Source organism: Peromyscus leucopus, chromosome 20, assembly GCF_004664715.2.
Source record: "Peromyscus leucopus breed LL Stock chromosome 20, UCI_PerLeu_2.1, whole genome shotgun sequence".
Lineage (NCBI taxonomy): Eukaryota > Metazoa > Chordata > Mammalia > Rodentia > Cricetidae > Peromyscus > Peromyscus leucopus.
The window spans coordinates 37,257,279-37,275,156 of NC_051080.1; the positions used below are offsets into that span (position 1 = coordinate 37,257,279).

The 17,878-nt window shown below is 55.8% G+C and overlaps 1 protein-coding gene across 3 annotated transcripts in view; it reads left to right on the forward strand.

The window, feature by feature from the left end:
• The window catches only part of Cacna1i (calcium voltage-gated channel subunit alpha1 I), a 115,606-nt gene that overhangs the window by 71,209 nt on the left and 26,519 nt on the right, over positions 1–17,878 (forward strand). For all 3 annotated transcript variants that reach the window (XM_037197681.1, XM_037197682.1, XM_028871186.2), the window contains 13 exons: positions 1,173–1,485; positions 4,050–4,459; positions 11,564–11,715; positions 12,559–12,744; positions 13,043–13,160; positions 13,319–13,474; positions 13,916–14,009; positions 14,582–14,784; positions 15,278–15,751; positions 16,057–16,157; positions 16,576–16,699; positions 16,973–17,041; positions 17,538–17,722. In XM_037197681.1, the coding sequence (XP_037053576.1) occupies positions 1,173–1,485; positions 4,050–4,459; positions 11,564–11,715; positions 12,559–12,744; positions 13,043–13,160; positions 13,319–13,474; positions 13,916–14,009; positions 14,582–14,784; positions 15,278–15,751; positions 16,057–16,157; positions 16,576–16,699; positions 16,973–17,041; positions 17,538–17,722 (2,585 nt within the window). The remainder of the gene's footprint in view (positions 1–1,172; positions 1,486–4,049; positions 4,460–11,563; positions 11,716–12,558; positions 12,745–13,042; positions 13,161–13,318; positions 13,475–13,915; positions 14,010–14,581; positions 14,785–15,277; positions 15,752–16,056; positions 16,158–16,575; positions 16,700–16,972; positions 17,042–17,537; positions 17,723–17,878) is intronic.

Here is a 17,878-nt window from a genome sequence, read left to right on the forward strand (position 1 = left end):
TTGCCTGGGTCATCCAGGGCAACCGCTGCTGAGCAAAGACGAGGTAGGAGCCTGCCAGGGGTGGCCGTACAGAGGGCAGAGTGTAATCTCTCTGGCTCCTGTGTCCCTAACCAATCCGGGGCAGGGTAGATCTTTGGGAAATGTTATAGGTAAGATAATGGAGGCAGAGGACTGCTGGCCATCTTTTTGTCTAAGAGGCAGTCTGTTTCCCAGGGTCCTCTGGGCCAGGAAGCCCTGTACGCCTTTAGCTCTTCAGTTGTATGTAATGGGGAGAGGAAAGTGGGATGATGCAGTGACTGGGGCAGGCATCTGCAGGTACCTGTTGGTGATGTCCCGGAAGGATGGAGGTCACCTCTCTCCTGCCAGGCCAGAGGAGCTCATTCGGGGTTACTGAGTACCAGAGGAGACAGCTGGTATTGGAATAGTTGGATGGGATATAGAGGGGCTACCCAGCTCCATCTCCCCCTCCAAACACGCAGCCGAAGTCCAGGCCAGTGAGTAGGACTCAGGACCCTTTGACTTGAAGGAGTGTGGCTTTTCCTCTTGGCTTCAGCATCTCTGTCCTGTGTGGGTGGGTCGTGAGGCCAGGCCTTGGTCCTGATGGGGCCTGGGCTTGGATGCAGTCCTAGCCTGACCTGAGAAGTCACCTAGGCTGTGCCTTCCCCTGCAAGGACTCAGTGATCTTTTCCTGTCCCATCTGTGTCTGTGTTTCTGTCTCTCTGGGCCCCTCCACCTTCCCTGGACCTCTGTCTGTCTATTTCCACCCCCAACTCTGTGTCTCCCATGTGTCCCTGCTCTCTCCATCTCTTCCTCCCTCTCTCTGTCTTCCCTACCTCTCCTCTCTTCTCCTCTTCTTTCTCTTCTCTCTTCTCCCCCTCCCATTCTCCTTCCTTCCCCCCTTTCTGTCTTTGGCTCTCTGTCCCCTGGCTGTCCCTGTCTTGCTGTCCTTCTGCTCTGTCTTCTGTCCTTTCTTCCATGTCTCTGGCCTGCCCCTTCCCCTCTTCCCCATTTCTCTGGCCTTCCTCTCTGTCTCCTGCTCTCGATAACTCCTTCTCCATCTCTCTGCCCCCTTTTCCTGGGCCCTCCTGCTGGCTCTACCTCTCTCTCTCTCCTTCCCTGGCCCCACTGTCCCCTCCGTCCCTGTTCCTGTCCTTTCCTCCTGTTGGTCACAGGTGGGCTCCTTCTTCATGATCAACCTGTGCCTCGTTGTCATAGCGACCCAGTTCTCGGAGACCAAGCAGCGGGAGCACCGGCTGATGCTGGAGCAGCGCCAGCGCTACCTGTCCTCCAGCACGGTGGCCAGTTACGCCGAGCCTGGCGACTGCTACGAGGAGATCTTCCAATATGTCTGTCACATCCTTCGCAAGGCCAAGCGCCGTGCCTTGGGCCTCTACCAGGCCCTGCAGAACCGGCGCCAGGCCACGGGCCCGGGGACACCGGCCCCCGCTAAGCCTGGGCCCCACGCCAAGGAGCCCAGCCACTGCAGTAAGTGGCCTTGCCCCTGAAGCTCACGTGGCATTGTCTGGGGTCTCAGAATGGCAATATTGCAAGTGGGTCATGCCTGCTGGAACAAGAGGTGTCGGTATCAGATGTGGGATCCCAGGGATTCATTCCAGGCTCTGGCATTTCCCTTATGGCTTATCCAGGACTCATCTGCTCAGCTCTCTCCTTGCCCAAGTCCCTGTCCAGCCTGTGTGGGTTAGCCCTCTCCCTGGAGAAGTCCTTCCAAGTTCTGTAGGCGAACATGGGTACCACGCCCTTGAACCTACCCTTGAAAGTCAAGCGCACAGTGAATCGTCCACAGCCTTGCAAGTCTAGGCTCCCTCTCTGTAACCTCCCACACCATCCCCCACCGTGGCCCCCCGTGGCTGTTCCCTGCTCACCAGCACCCCCGAGTAAGGACATCAGGCCCCTGGCGCGTGGGCGGTGCATGTCATTGTCTATTGCGACCCTCATCCCCATACTCCACTCCTGCCTCGTGCTTGAGTGGCACTAGACTGTGTAAGTTTGGTGTTTAGCTTAGAAAGGATACTCTCTGGGTATGTAGTGCAGTTGCTAATGTGCTTGCTGGGCAGGTGTGAAAGCTCTAGGTTCAAGCCCCACGCAGCATAGTGGTAATCCTGGTGCTCTGGACATAGAACAGGAGGATCAGAAGTTCGAGGGCATCCTTAGCTTAGTGAGTTAAGTGAATTCATAGTGAGTTCAAGATCAAGTTGGGTTACAGGAGACCCTGCTGCAAGGAGAGATGGGAGAGAGAGAGAGAGAGAGAGAGAGAGAGAGAGAGAGGGAGGGAGAGAGAGATAGGGGGGATTTATTCCTTAGTCTGTTTCTTTTAAGAAAGAAGGGGGCAGACTAAAAATAGTGTCTCCAGTTTTCAGAAGGGAAAACCGAGGCCCAAGAAGATGAGGGAGTCACTTAAGTGGCCTGGTATGTCAATGAAAGACTCAATCAGGTGGAGGGTCAGAGGTGCTGGGCCTTGCCGAGTGTCTGTCTCTGGCTGCAAATGTACCCAACCCTAAGTGGAGGCTGCCCAGGCTACCCAGGTTTGGTCTGCTCTCTCCCAGTTGGTGCTGAGAAGTTGATGGGCCCTGGGACTGTTCCTTGGAGCATGGGGTGTCCTGTTCCCCTTATGAACTTGAACACCACGGAGCTACCCATCTCTTCTCCAGAGCAGGGCTCAAAGGGATCTGCTAGCTTGTGCCTGTGAGTGACAGTTACCTCCTGAGGCCCTGCCTGGGGAACTCCATGTTCCCAGCTCTCTTACCCTGCCAGTTAGAGACCGGCAGAGACCGGACGGCTGCCCGCTGTCCTTAGACACTAGCCATCTAGGTGTGGTTCCAGGTGGCCTGTGGGCTGGCCTAGCAAGTGGAGAGGAGAGCCGGGGTCTGGGCAAGGCTGGCTCTCCCCTTTCTAGGGGTGTGAGTATAAGGAGGGCTTCTTACTGTTCCCATCACCCTCACCCTGGAACTCTGTGGAGGGAAGTTCTACACGTTTTAGTCCCCCTCACTCCTCAGGCCTTCATACCTTCTCCTTTTCCTGTGCCTGGTGGTGATGTGGATGAGAAGAACTTTGGTACTCTGAGGCTGGAGTAGGATGGCTCAGGCATCTGGTTGCTTTGTAGTATTTGGAGGCTGGTGTGGAGAAGTACAGGACTTCCTGCTTTTCTTCAAACCCTTTAGAGCTTTTTAAAAAACCTTATTCAAGCAAAATGTGTTTATGTTACTATAATATAGGAAAGCATAAAGAAGAAACCAGCCAGCTGTGGTGGTGCATGCCTTTAATCCCAGTACTTGGGAGGCAGAAGCAGGTGGATCTCTGAGTTCGAGACCAGCCTGGTCTATGTAGTGAGTTCCAGGACAGCCAGGGCTACACAGAATAAACAAACAAACAAACATAATGAAAAATATAAAAAAATAAAAAGAAGAAACCCAACCAGCTAGAGGGAAGCCTCCTGACACCCCTTTGAGCTGGCTTCTAGATCCAAGGCTAGCCCAGGGGTTGAAAGCCTCAGACCCCATCCTCTGGTGATCCCCCCTGTCCCTGCACCCATCTGGCCTGACTCTCCTATGGAGGGAAGTCCTGGGAACTCCCAGAGCAAGAGCCTGCCTCTGTCTGGGGCTAGCCTCCTCCCTGAGAGCTTCACACAGATGGACAAAGTAGAGGATGCCAAAGCCACCATAGCTTCCTCTGAGGGGTGTCCACTCTGCACTCAGACCTGCAGTCCCCAGATCCCCATAACTGTGCCTGGGAAGGTCTGTGTTGAGTGACTGGCCCGAGGTCAAGGTCAAAGGTGACCAAGAGTTAGCATGGGCTGAGGTGCCAGGTGCTGTGATGAGCCTGTCACGTGTTTAATGAAGACAATCATCTCACAGCTTTGTCAGATGGGTACTCCCATCCCTGCTCCTGTACAGGGACGGAGCCTGGATGGAGACACATTGTTTTCCAAGAAGCACCAGGCCCGCCAGGTGGGGTCCGCTTGTTTCAGGCAGTGTCCCTTGCGGGGAGGTGGGGACCTGGTTTGGACACTGATGCTGCCCTCTGTTTTTCAGAGCTGTGCCCACGACACAGTCCCCTGGACCCCACTCCCCACACTCTGGTGCAGCCCATCTCTGCCATTCTGGCCTCCGACTCCGGCAGCTGCCCACGCTGCCAGCACGAGGCAGGCAGGCGGCCCTCAGGCCTGGGCAGCACGGACTCAGGCCAGGAAGGCTCAGGCTCCGGTGGCTCTGCAGAGGCCGAGGCCCACGGGGACGGACCCCAGAGCAGTGAAGACGGGGCCTCCTCCGGCTTGGGGAAGGAGGAGGAGCAGGAGGATGGCGCGGCCCGACTGTGTGGCGACGTGTGGCGAGAGACACGAGCCAAGCTGCGAGGCATCGTAGACAGCAAGTACTTCAACAGAGGCATCATGATGGCCATCCTGGTCAACACTGTCAGCATGGGCATCGAGCACCATGAACAGGCCAGCGAGGGCACAGGGTTTGGGCTGGGGGTGGGGGGTGGGGGGTGGGGGATGGGGGGTGGGAGAGAAGCAGGCCAGTGTGGCTCATTGGGTTCAGGTTGGGCGCGGGGGTGGGGGGCACACCCAGTCCAGGCTGAGCCCACCCCCACATCTATCTCCTTGACCCTGGCTAGAGTAGTCTACCCCTTCCATGTGGCTTCAAAGCCTTGCCCAAGGTAACACTCGGGGGCAGATGCTCTTGGGTATCTGCAGAACGAATGGATGATGAGTGCGGGTCAGGACAGGACTTCATGAGGTTGGGACTCAACTCAGGGGCTGCCCACTTCTTTTCCTCCTAAGCTGCCCGGAAGTCTGCACTCCAGAGGGCACTCCTGGGCTAAGAGCCTATCTAATCCTGGCTCCATTTGGAGTAACCCTATTTCCTGGCTCCTGTCCACTAGTCCTTTTTGGAGGGTGTGGCTTCCTTGGCCTGCTCCTCAGCCTGGTAGGGAGCTAACCCCCACTTGCCAGATGGCTATGCCAGGCCCACTGACTCGAGGTCCCTCAGATAGCCAGCAACCTGGCTTGAACCCCACCTACTGTGGCGAGATTGACACCCCAGCGGGAACTGGGTCCTGAGCCCCCTTGGCTATGGTTATCACCGTCACTCTGCAAACCCCTTCTCTGTGCCTAGAGGGGGCCACGCTCTTCATTTCCCTGCTCATTAGCTCACCAAGCACAGGCTTCACTCAATTTAGTTAAATGTGGCCCCTGGGGCCGCCACCGATACTCTGTTGGTACTGCCAGTTTGCCAGCTAGTCTGACTTAATTAAAAAGATCTTTGGGGAGGGCTGCGGGGCGAGATCTCTGCAGGGGGAAGCCGGTGAGAGGAGAGGACTATGCTTTGCCTCAGGGCCCCGGCCTGTCAGAATGCAGAGACCCAGCTGGGTGTGCACTCTTGAGGAAGGTGCTGTGGGCAGAGCTGCCATCGGGTCGGGCGCCTGGCTCTGGTGTCTACACCCTGCTGTACCGGAGTCGGAGCTGGCTTGCTGGAACCGGTTGACGAGAGCCAAATTTCTCACACTTGGGACTTTGGCAAGCAGTTGTTAAATAGTAGCTGCTTTGAGATGGACTATGGAGAAAGAATTTACACCATGGAAAATGGCAGATGCTACGAGCCAAGGCTGTTCCTCACTGGTGGGTTTGTTTGGACCCCACTGGTCTTTGCCTTCTTGAAGGTCTCCAGGACAACAGTCAAGGCAGCTCTTCCTTTCTCTTCCAGCCTGACCTCGGGCCAGTCATGGTTCCTGCATGAGTCTGCTCAGGGTCTTTTCTGGCTCATCTCTTGTCCCTGCCATATCCCACTCGAGCAGGCTTCCTTTCTTTAAAATATTGTTTTGAGCTGGCCACGATGGTGCTTGCCTTTAATCCCAGCACTCGAGAGGCAGAGGCAGGTGGATCACTGAGTTTGAGGCCAGCCTGGGCTATAGAGCTTGTTCTTGGGCAGTCAGGACTACTCAGCAACCCTGCCTCGAAAACACAACAACAGAAAACGTTTGTTTTTATTACATCTTTACCCACTGAACTGCCACCTCACTGGGCCCCTTGAGCAAATTTCCTAACTCTGCTGGGGCTTCTTCCATTGGCACAGCAGAAGTCATGTGGTGCCGCAGTCGCCTCCTACCTGGAGTCCCCACCTGGCTGAAAGTCGCTCCTGACAAGTGTAGGGTCTACCCTGATCTCCCCGTCTGCAACCTCAACTGAGAGATGTCTCCCTCCGAGGCATATCACTTACTGGAAACTTAGTAAGCTCCAGGCCTAGAGAGAGCAGGGTGTCCCTGAGTCCTCACAAATACTTTCTAAGCGGGTGTCACAGCTTCCTGTTTTCGCACTTGGAAGGCTACTGCTTGGGGGCCATATCCTTCATTCATGGTCTGGATTCCGACCCTGGTTCTGCTGCTGATAGACCGGGTGGCCCTGGGAAAGTCAATTGCTTACCTAGCTAGTGTCTCTATCTATAGATAAGTCAGACAACCCCCCCACCCCATCCCCAACATACACACAGACAGACAGACAGACAGGGTGGTCGGGAAGGGCACATGTATGGATTCTGGGTGTCTAGTAGGCATTCATGACTCCATCATTACTAGCAAGTCTTTGGTCTGAGTCTTCTGCCACCAGCCTGGGTGAGTTTACCATCCACTGTCTGGAGCCTCAAAAATTAATTAAAGAAGAAGCGAGGAGGAGGAGGAAGCATTTTTAAACCATTCTTTTTAAAGCAGGTACCAAGTGGTAGCCATTGTTCAGCTGGGAGCTGTGCAGGGCCCCGCCGGTATTTTTGTTCCTCGCCCTGGGCTCTCAGACATCTCTCTGCGGGAGACTGATCCGCCCCCAGGTTTATTTTGAGCATCCCCCACTGAGGTGGCACCCACAGTGAGAGGTGGCCCAGGCATGCAGATGGCATGCAAGGAAAAAGGGGAGAGTGTCCCAGGTCCTTTCCCCCTGCCTCCACCGGGCCCTGCACCCCGCCCAGGCCTGCAGAGAACTCTGCGTACCACTTGCAAGGGGACAGGTGGTGAGGTCCTGGCTTGTCACCCCTGCCTCCCTAATTATAGGGAGCTCGGTACAGCATGACCACTGCTGCTCAAATAATGTAATGGAGGGCCACCACCACGAACAATTTGCTGGTTCAGACTCCATATGACTGTGAATATTCCTTGTAGGGCTTAGCCTGGAAGGAAGTCCCAGGTAAAAGGATGTCAGCCAGTCATGGACCTGCATGTGTCTGATGAAGAGATAGATAATGCCCAACAAGGGCAGAGTGTGTCTTGATGGAAGAGCACTTGCCTAGCTTGTCCTGAGTTAAATTCCCAGCACACACACACACACAAAAAAAAAAAAAAAAAAAAAAAGAAAAGAAAAGAAAAGAAAAGAAAAAAAGAAAAAAAAGAGAAAAAAAAGGAGCCCCCATGTAGCAGAAATCTTAAAAGTTCTTATTAATAAAATCAAACCTGAGGCGAGTTATTGGGGTCCATGCTGGTAGATCAGAGAGACAGAACAAGCCACAGCTATCTCACCTTGCCATTTCCTCAGCTGGTCTTGTTTCCTCAGACTGGAGGCCTCTGAGTCCTCATCCGGAATGGGTCTCAGCTGAATTACTGCTCAAAAGCCTGAATGCTTAATCAGCCAAAATCTTCTAGTTTCTGGCCCTCATGCCTTATATATCTTTCTGCTTTCTACCACCACTCCCTGGGATTAAAGGCTGGCTTTCTGGGATTAAAGGCGTGTGTCACCATGCTTGGCTATTTCCATTGTGGCCTTGAACTCACAGAGATCCAGAGGGATTTCTATCTCTGGAATGCTAGGATTAAAGGTGTGAGTGCCACCATTTTCTAGCCTTTGTATCTAGTGGCTGTCTGTTCTCTGACCCCAGATAAATTTATTAGAGTACACAATATTTTGGGGAACACAATACCACCACACCCCCAGGAATCCTGGGAGATTTGAGAAGCCTACACCCCTTGGGTAGTCTCTGGTTGAGTTGTGGGACCGTAAGGAGAGTCAGGTCAACTTGGCTGCCAGGTTTCATCTTCACAGAAGCCCTGGAGGGCAAGCGGGTATATGACTCATCCCTACTGGGAAGATGCAGGCAGATGGGGAAACTGAGGAAGGTGAATAGGCTGCCCATGTGACCTGACAAGCAGCCAGCAGGGCTGGCTCTGGGGTGCAGAGAGCAGGGGTGAATGGTCACAACAGAGGTGGGGTACAGTCAGGGAGACACTCGGAGTACTCCCCGCCTTGGTGTCTCCCTGACTAGACCTGGGACTCCTCTAGAGCTGGGCAGGGCCACCCTGAAGCCTCATCTTGGCCTCGGTGAAGGCTGGTCAAGGTGGAGAGTGAAAAGCAGAGGCTTGTGTGGAATGGGCACCATGAGGGGGTCCCCCCAAGCTTAGGATGTAGGATCATTTTTGTTCAGGCCTTCCCAGTAGTGGGTGACTCAGAGCTCATTGGGTACCTCCTGTCAAGTACCCCAGGCTTAGGGTGACTCTGGGAAGAGGATTATGGGATGGTTTAGTGCCTGACGTTTTAACTCTGTGAGAGCCTCATGAGAGAAAGAGGCACTAACGTGGGTCACAGCCAAGGAGGGCTTCCTGGAAGAGAGGGCACTGAGGATGGATTTTGGAGGATGACCACGAAACATCAGTCAGAAAGACAGGTACAAAGGAGGGGCAGGACCCAGAGCTTTCAAGAAGGCGTGTGCAAAGGGTGTGGTGGACAGACCAAGGGACAAGCAGGGCTGCTTATCCACGGGGGACCTCAAGGATGCTTCTATCCTCGGGGCAGTGGGGAGCCAGGGCGGGCTTTAAGCAGGGGAATGATGTCTGCTGAACAAACGTCTTCTAAAATGTGTCCCGGTGATGGCACCCGGTTCACGGCAGAGGGAGGAGACACGACTCCAGAGCGGACTCTGTCTTCGCCTGGTCGTGACCCCAACTCTCACCTTGACCATTCATTTCTGTCTGAGCCACATGCTTCCTAACTATTCAGTGGGGACAGCATAGGCAAGACTGAAGCCTAGCCGATCAGCACATAGAAAGTGCTTCGCACACCTATCCTAGTTCCTAGGGAGGAACTCAGTGGATACCTGCTGCCGTTGTGGGCCAGGCTGGGCTTGAGGGCTTCCTGGACTAGGTCAAAGACCCTTGCATGTCCTTTCATCTACCCCTGCAGAGGTGGCCAGAAGCTGGGCAGGCTGGGGCCACTACGCCCAGCATTGGGCCAGCCTGAGACCCTGTACCTTCGAGACGTAAGCTGGTGTTTTCTGACCTGGACCACCTGCTCTTTCACAGGGTGCATGTTAGGCCTTCCTGTTAGACTTCTTACTGTCTGTTGTTCTGTCTGTCTGTCTGTCTGTCTGTCTTGATGTTTGTGTTGCCTCTCCTTTTCTGGCGTGTCTCTGACTTCCACCACATCACTGTGTTTCCATCTGTCTCCCCCCACCCCCCACCCCAATAGGAGCTCATGTAGCCTAGGCTGGCCTTGAACTCAATAGGTAGTCGACAATGACCTTGAAATTCTGATCCTCCTGCCTGCGGCCAACCTCTGGCGTGCAAAGATTATAGGCGTGTGCTGCCCTATCAAGTTAATGGGTGTGGCGCTTGCACTTTGGACCTCGTGCGTGCTAGACAAGCACTCCACCGACTGGGCCACAGCCCAAGACCATCTTCTTTATGTCTAAGTCCGGGCTTTCGCCCCTGCCTTTTGCTCACCACGTCCCTGTCTGTCTGTCCGTCCACCTGGCTTCCATCTCGGCATCTCTACCTCGTCCCTTCCATCCCCCAACTTGGCCTCCCACTTATGGTGTCTATATTCATCTGTCTGCCTCTCTCCAGCCTGCCTCTCTCCCAGAAAAAAAAAAAATGCTCTTGGGAGAGACGGATGGTCCATTAGAGGAAGATTAACAGGTGTGCGCTGCCTGGAGAAACAGCTGTTGCGGGGGAGGGGGAGGCGAGGTAGTGACCTTTCCGAAGCGCCGCCGTGGCTCCAGCACGGTTGGAGGGAACGCGTACGCATTGTATGCAGTTAAGAGCCAGCGGATGGCCATCATGGACCTGTCAGCAGCCACCCTACTCATCTCCAAAGAGTTGGCTTGGGTGGGCTGGGCGAGCAGCATCAGAATCCCTCCCACCAACACCCTTCCCAGGGTCCTTCTCCCCTGGCATTTTGTGAGTCAAATGTAATTACGGATGGAAATGGGTCCCTCTCCTTTTATCTGGGGTTGAGAGGAACTGGCGGTTTTATTGGATTTCCTGGGCACTCGATGGGAGGCTGGTGGCTGCATAATTTTTTTCTTTCTTCTTGTAAACCATGGAGAATCAAAGTTGGGCCCCTGGGGTTCCCTGCTGCTCGGCGGAAGGGCTGAGCTTGGAGTCAGGGTGCTGGCAGGCAGAGGATGGCTTGCTGCGGTGGCACTGGTCTGTCACCCAGCCCTTGCCCTGGCTGGGCCTTTGGCTTGGTGACCTTTCTCCGCTCCCCTGTGTCACCAGCTCTCTTCTTTTACTTCCTGCCCGGCTCCCCAGCACTGTCCCCAAGCCATGCTTAGCTTTGCCGGTGTTGATGGGTACCGGCTTGCTTTGTTTTAGGGTGATCTGTGGGACTCTGTCACCGAGAGTGGACATCCCCCTACCCGCTGCAGGAACATAGGCCCAGCACAGTGCGGGCTCTTGGAAGACCTATGTGATACACCCAGGAGTGAAGAGATGAATGAATGAGTGAATGGGCTGGTTCAGGCAGGGTTACTGTGGGCTGCAATGGAATCTACTGTTCTTGCTGGGTGGTTCTGTGCAAGTCGGTCCCCATCCCCCAGCCGGTTTCCTTAGTTATCAAATGGAAAGGCCAGCGGTGGCCTATCAGGCTTTGAGATTCAATGAGGGCGGAATAAGCGGCCATTCTTTTTCTAGGATTCAGGCAGGAGCCATGGTGTCCCCTTGAGCATAAGCTAGGGCCTTCACTGTGGAGAGGAAAGCCTCCTTGCCTGGCCCTTACCCAGAGGCTGCGAGTCCATGAGGCTGTGGACTCTACACCTTGCTCAGGGATAAGGGGAGGGAGGCTCAGAGGCAGGGGGCCATGCCTGGAATCATCTTCTTTATCCCCATGGCGTTGTTTGTTTGAAAGCAGAGTCCTCAGTGGCTCCATTCCAAGCTGCCTCTTAAAACCCTGAGAGAAACAAGTCCAGGGGTAGAGGGAGGCCTTGGCTGAAGAATGGGGGTCCAGTGTCACCAGCTAGTGACTCTGGACACTTCCCTTGCTCTTCTTGGTGTTCCCCGAGAGCCACTGTGGAGGTGTCCCGTGCCTAGCGCTGTGCCTGGCACGCGGTAGGTGCCCTGTCTTCGACTTCCACTTCCCGGCAGCGTGTGAGAGGCAGACCCGTCTGTAACATGGGCAGTGTAGAGCCTCCTGGTGCACAGTACCAGCACCACTTGTGGGCTGCCTCACTCCTTAGTAGACACCACCCCTCCCCCAGGATCCAAAGGTAGCACAGCGAAGAAGCCCCAAAGACTATGGTGCAGCAACAGGGACCCACCAGGGTCACACGTTCTCCACCCCCACCCCCACCCCCCACAGCCCGAGGAGCTGACGAACATTCTGGAGATCTGTAATGTCGTCTTTACCAGCATGTTTGCCCTGGAGATGATCCTGAAGCTGGCTGCCTTCGGGCTCTTCGACTACCTGCGGAACCCTTACAACATCTTTGACAGTATCATTGTCATTATCAGGTAAGCACCCCGCCACCCCGCCACCCCGCCACCCTGCCACCCCGCCGCTGAGGAGCGGGAGGGAGAACCCCAACCCCTCACCTCACAGCACAGGGAGCCTCGGAATGACAAAGGAAACCATTACGGACAGGCGGTTATCCAAATACCGAACGAACCGGGTAATTTAGTAGTATATGCTTCCGCATTAATGCGCTCGATAGTGAGGTAGCAGTGGGTCTGGGGCTACCAGAGTTCCGAACAGGGGTGGGGAACACACAGGAATAGCTACATCAACCATTGTGCAACCTGAAGATACCAGCTATTTTGATTGCCCATGAAGTCATGGCTGTGGCCGATTCTCTGGTTTGTTGTTTACGTTCATAACCAAAAGAAGCATGCAACCTCAAAAAGAGGACAGGACAGTGACATTCAGAGACTTGTGAGGCTTCAGACAAAGACTGCTGCCTCCTCTCTGTCTCTCTTTACGTGTGTGCGTGGGCAGGTGGGCATGCGCACCTGTGTGTAGGTCAGAGGACAACTTGGCAGGAGTCACTTCTCTCTTACTCTGTGGGTCCTGAGGATTGAACTCAGGTCCTCAGGCTTGGTTGCAAGCTTCTTGACCTGCTGGGCCATCTCATCAACTCTAGAGCCACAGGCTTGTTCTTAATGCAGGATCTGTGGGCTCCTGGCTAGGAAACCCCAATTTAAGGAGTATTGTGGAGTAGTATCCAACACCATTTGTTGGATGGATGGATGACGTTAGCCGTTCCCCTGTTCTCCTTGCCCTGTCTGCCTCTTCCGTCTTCCTATCCTCTTGCCCCCACCCCCACTGCCCCCTTCTGCCTCCCCCAACACTGGCTGCAGCATCTGGGAGATCGTGGGGCAGGCGGACGGAGGCTTGTCGGTGCTGCGCACCTTCCGGCTGCTGCGCGTGCTGAAGCTGGTGCGCTTCATGCCGGCGCTGCGGCGCCAGCTCGTGGTGCTCATGAAGACCATGGACAACGTGGCCACCTTCTGCATGCTGCTCATGCTCTTCATCTTCATCTTCAGGTGAGCCCTGACCACCCAGGACCCAACAGTGGGGGCCTGATGGGGGTCTGGGGGCGTGAGCCTGGGATGTGGTGGCTGATGGAAGTTCCTAAGGACAAAGCTGCCAGGATCTGGCTGTGAATCCCGCCACCTGCCACTCAACCCCAATGACCCCGGGCAGGCCCTTCCTTTGAGCCCCAGCGTCCCCCTCTGTTAACACGGGCTTGAGATCTCCCTCTGTTCTGGTTCCCGGTGGTGCTGGGAGTCGCAGAGAGCTCAGTGTGCTAAGGCTCCTGAGCCGTTACCTTCCCTTCCACAGCATCCTTGGGATGCATATCTTCGGCTGCAAATTCAGCCTCCGCACGGACACTGGAGACACAGTCCCCGACAGGAAGAACTTTGACTCCCTACTGTGGGCCATTGTCACAGTGTTCCAGGTGAGTGACAGCTGAAAGTTCATGGATCTCGTGTGTGTGTGTGTGGGGGGGGGGCGGCGGCGGGCGGGGGAACGTCTGGAGAGCAGGTCTGGGAGGGGCTGAGGCTGACAGCCTGGGCTTGGGAGGATCCCAGGGCTGAGCTGTGCCCTTCTCAACAGATCCTCACTCAGGAGGACTGGAATGTCGTCCTCTACAATGGCATGGCCTCCACCACTCCATGGGCCTCCCTCTACTTTGTCGCCCTCATGACCTTCGGCAATTACGTACTCTTCAATCTCCTGGTGGCCATCCTGGTCGAGGGCTTCCAGGCTGAGGTAACTATAACCCTGGGCAGGTCACTGGGCAGGGGACAGGGAGCCTGGTGGCGGGGGGGGGGGGGGATAAGTACCAGCTCATAATTTTAGCAAGTAACATCCTCCCAAAGCAGAGCTGCCAATGAGGCGGCGAGCTTCCCATCCCAATCCTGGATGCAAATGGGAGCTGCATGCAGGATTCCCACTTCTCCAGGAGCCTTCTCTACCTCAGATTGTAAAGCCTCCAAGATCTGGCTTCCTTCCATTCTGTTAGGCTTTGGGGAGTGCTGGGAGTCAGGAAGACTGGGTTTTGGGGCCGAAGTCCTCATTAACCTCTCAGGTCCCTGGTCTGAACCAGTTCCCCCATCTGTGCAAGGAGGGTGGAAGCAGCCATTGACAAATCCCAAGGGCCGGGTGGGAAAAGGCAGAGCCGCCCTGTTCCAATGTGCGCTGATCTCCCAGGGTGATGCCAATCGCTCCTACTCTGATGAGGACCAGAGTTCATCCAACATGGAGGAGTTTGACAAGCTCCCAGAGGGCCTGGACAGCAGCAGGGGTAAGCTCACATCCACTTTCCACTCGGGGTCAGGAGCCTTATGTCGATTCCCAGGTAGACGCGGGGCACAGCGGCTTCCCCGTGAAGCCTAGGCTCAGGGACTACTTGTCTGTTTTTTACGGTTCTACCCGAAAGAGATGCTTGGTTTCAGAAATGGACATTCACGGACATTCTGGGTTCCCCTAGAAAGCCCATCTGCTTCCCTTCCCACGTGGGGCCCCAGTGTCTTAGGATATGGCCCGAATTCCGGTCATGTCTGATACCACTAGGTAGCCTCTTCCAACCAAGCCCAGTGTCCCTGCCTGTAAGCATGAGAGTGAGGTCCTCCTGCTGGGTAGAGGTCTAGGTTAGCCCCAGAACAGAAGGAAGGGTTCATGAAGAGGTAAATAAGCAACCTTGTAGGGAGGAGGGAGGAGGGCACATAAAATAGGTAGCAACTACCAGGATTTCCTGGCAGAGGATGTCTCCCCAGAAAGGCTCTCCATCTACAAACATCTACTTCTGATTGTCTCATGGCTTCCTCTGCTCTTCCATCTGTCTGTCTGTCTGCTGTCTTCATCTCACACCTCCAGATCTCAAGCTCTGCCCGATACCCATGACACCCAATGGACACTTGGACCCTAGTCTCCCCCTGGGTGGGCATCTGGGTCCTGCTGGTGCCATGGGCACTGCCCCCCGCCTCTCACTGCAGCCGGACCCGGTACTGGTGGCCCTAGACTCCCGCAAAAGCAGCGTCATGTCGCTGGGCAGGATGAGCTATGACCAGCGTTCCTTGGTGAGTCCTGTGGATGCTATGATGGATGCTCCCCGCTGGAGGTGGAGGGCACTAAGGGACTGTGGCACCAAGTGCCCTGGCCAGGGTACCATGCTATCTAGTCTAAATAGGGTCTGTGTTTATGGCAGTTCTGGGTGCTGTGTGCTAGAACAGGTCTTGGTAGCTGGAATAAAAGTCAGTGGTCTGGTGGAGAGACCTTGGATTTCATCTTGGTAGCAGTGTATCGACTTAGGGGGTGAGGCCAAATGGAAGTTTAATCTGGCCTCTGCCGCCTCTGAGCTGTGTAAAAGCGACCTTTCTCTGAGCCTCAGTTTCCTTACCTGGAAAGCAGGCCCTTGTTTACTCTATGCTTTGCTCAAAGAAGGAGGGGGTTTAACCTGAGTCATACATTGGAGTGGGTGGGCTCACTCTAGCGTTGCTGGCAGAAGGTCCCGGCCTTGGTGCTAGATTGTGGTGTGGGTGGCTGCTGATCCGAGCCCGGGCCTCTCCGCAGTCCAGCTCCCGGAGCTCCTACTATGGACCCTGGGGCCGCAGCGGGACCTGGGCCAGCCGTCGCTCCAGCTGGAACAGCCTGAAGCACAAGCCACCCTCAGCTGAGCACGAGTCACTGCTCTCGGGGGAGCGTGGTGGCAGCTGCGTCAGGGCCTGTGAAGGTGCCCTGGAGGAGGCCCCGCCCCGCCCCGGCCCCCTGCATGCCCCACATGCCCACCACGTGCACCATGGACCCCACCTTGCGCACCGTCACCGCCACCACCGCCGGACGCTGTCCCTTGATACCAAGGACTCGGTGGACCTGGCAGAGCTAGTGCCCGTGGTGGGCGCCCACTCGCGGGCTGTTTGGAGGGCAGCGGGCCAGGCCCCGGGGCACGAGGATTGTAATGGTAGAATGCCCAACATTGCCAAAGACGTCTTCACCAAGATGGATGACCGCCGCGACCGTGGGGAGGACGAGGAGGAGATCGACTACGTGAGTTAGGGACTGGACAGGACCCCTGAGAAGCTGAAGACTGTGAAAGCAGTCTGCGGGGCTGGAAGAGGCAGATCCAAGGGACATGGCTTTGGGTTGTGCTGAAGTGGTGGGTGGGTGGGGCTGGAGGGCGGGGCTAAAACTGCCCACACCTGACCTACCCTGTTGCCAATCCTTCTTCGGTTGGGGGCTGGGGGAAGAGTTGAGAGTTCATCCCATGCCCCCCAGTTTGTTGGCTGGCAGAGTGGGAAGAGGGGTCACTCTGCGCAGCACCAACCCTGGCACCCGATTCCTTACCTGGCCAGACGCTGTGTTTCCGCGTTCGCAAGATGATTGACGTCTACAAGCCTGACTGGTGCGAGGTCCGTGAGGACTGGTCGGTCTACCTCTTCTCCCCTGAGAACAAGTAAGCAGTGGCTGGCCGGGAGTGAGGGAGGGAGAATTCTTTACCAAGCTGGGCAGGGCACCTCCATAAGCCAGAGAGAGGAGGGTCTTCAAGGAAAGGGGAGGGTCCAGATGTCCCTCCTCGGCTTTCCTGAGCATCTCTTTTGTTTTTAAGCCTTTCCTGAGCATCTCTTTTGGTTTTGAGCCAGCCTCGTGTTGGGCACAAGCCTGGGCAGATCCAGGAGCAACCTGAAAGCTCCGTTGGAGCCCTTCCCATCAGGGGCCTTTGTGTTGGGTGCTGGAGGCTGATAAAAAGTTGGCACCTGTTGAATGGACCCATTCTGGTCCCTGCGTGTGTCTATCGGTCCTCTCTCGGTCTTCCTTCTGGTCAGAGTGGGAGGCGAACTGACCCTCTCGGGGGTTCCTTGACTTCTACTTAGGTTCCGGATCCTGTGTCAGACTATCATTGCTCACAAGCTCTTCGACTACGTGGTCTTGGCCTTCATCTTCCTCAACTGCATCACCATCGCTCTGGAGAGGCCCCAGATTGAAGCCGGGAGCACTGTGAGTGGCCCCAGGCAGAGGGTCACAACACTGGTGATGGCCAAGGTGGGGCGGGGGGGAGCCCAGGAAGAGCTCAGCTGAGCCAGAGACTTAGCATGGAGAGGGGGGCGGCGGGGGGGGGGGGAGGGACGACGACAGGGAACTTGCCTGTGGGAATGGAAGGCCACTAGATCTGAGAAGTGGTAGCCGTAGCGGCTGCTCCTGGCTGGAGACTGACTAGGCACCCGGGCCGTTGTGGAAAACTTGGACTCACGGCCTCTCCCACCCTTTCAGGAGCGCATCTTCCTCACGGTGTCTAACTACATCTTCACAGCCATCTTCGTGGGCGAGATGACGCTGAAGGTTGTTCTGGGCTTCACCAGCATCCTTCCCACCCCTCACCTGGAGTCCCCGGCCGCGAGGCCTCACCTCTCCTGCTGGCCTGGTCCTTAGCAACATTTCACAGGCCCCCGAGGTCCACTCCTGTTGGGCTCTAGACCCTGGGTGGAGCTTCTGGGATGAGAGGGGGGGGTCAGTGTCTCCCTCTTCTCCAATCATCAAACCCAGCTAGAAAGGCCCGTTTAGGTAGAAGCATTACTCTGGGGCGCTTCCCAGTGTGGGTGGCTTTGGATTGCGATCTTATAGTCATGCTCTGAGACCATAGCTTGGAGACTTCCCTGGGCCCAGACCCTGGTCCTTCCTGCTTATCATCAGCCCCCAGAAGAGCCATCATCATGAGTCACACCCCACCCATCACCTCCGTACAGGAGGCAGACCTGACCTCCCTTTGTCCTGTCCCCGGGTGGGAGTCTTCTGGACCCATCCACTCCCCAAGGTTTGACCCCAACCCCGCCCCCAGGTGGTTTCTCTGGGCCTGTACTTCGGTGAGCAGGCGTACTTACGCAGCAGCTGGAACGTACTGGATGGCTTCCTAGTCTTTGTGTCCATCATCGATATCGTGGTGTCTGTGGCCTCCGCCGGGGGAGCCAAGATCCTGGGGGTCCTCCGGGTCCTGCGGCTCCTACGCACCTTACGCCCTTTGAGGTAAGGACCCTGCCACAACGTATGGGGGTGGAGTGGAGGACAAGTGTTGCTACACTGTATAGGGAAATTGCCTGAGTCCAAGGGGATCGTCACTCTGACCTGGCAATGTAGACTCCCAAGAGCATTGTGCCAAGCGTACCACGTTGCTGGGGGAGG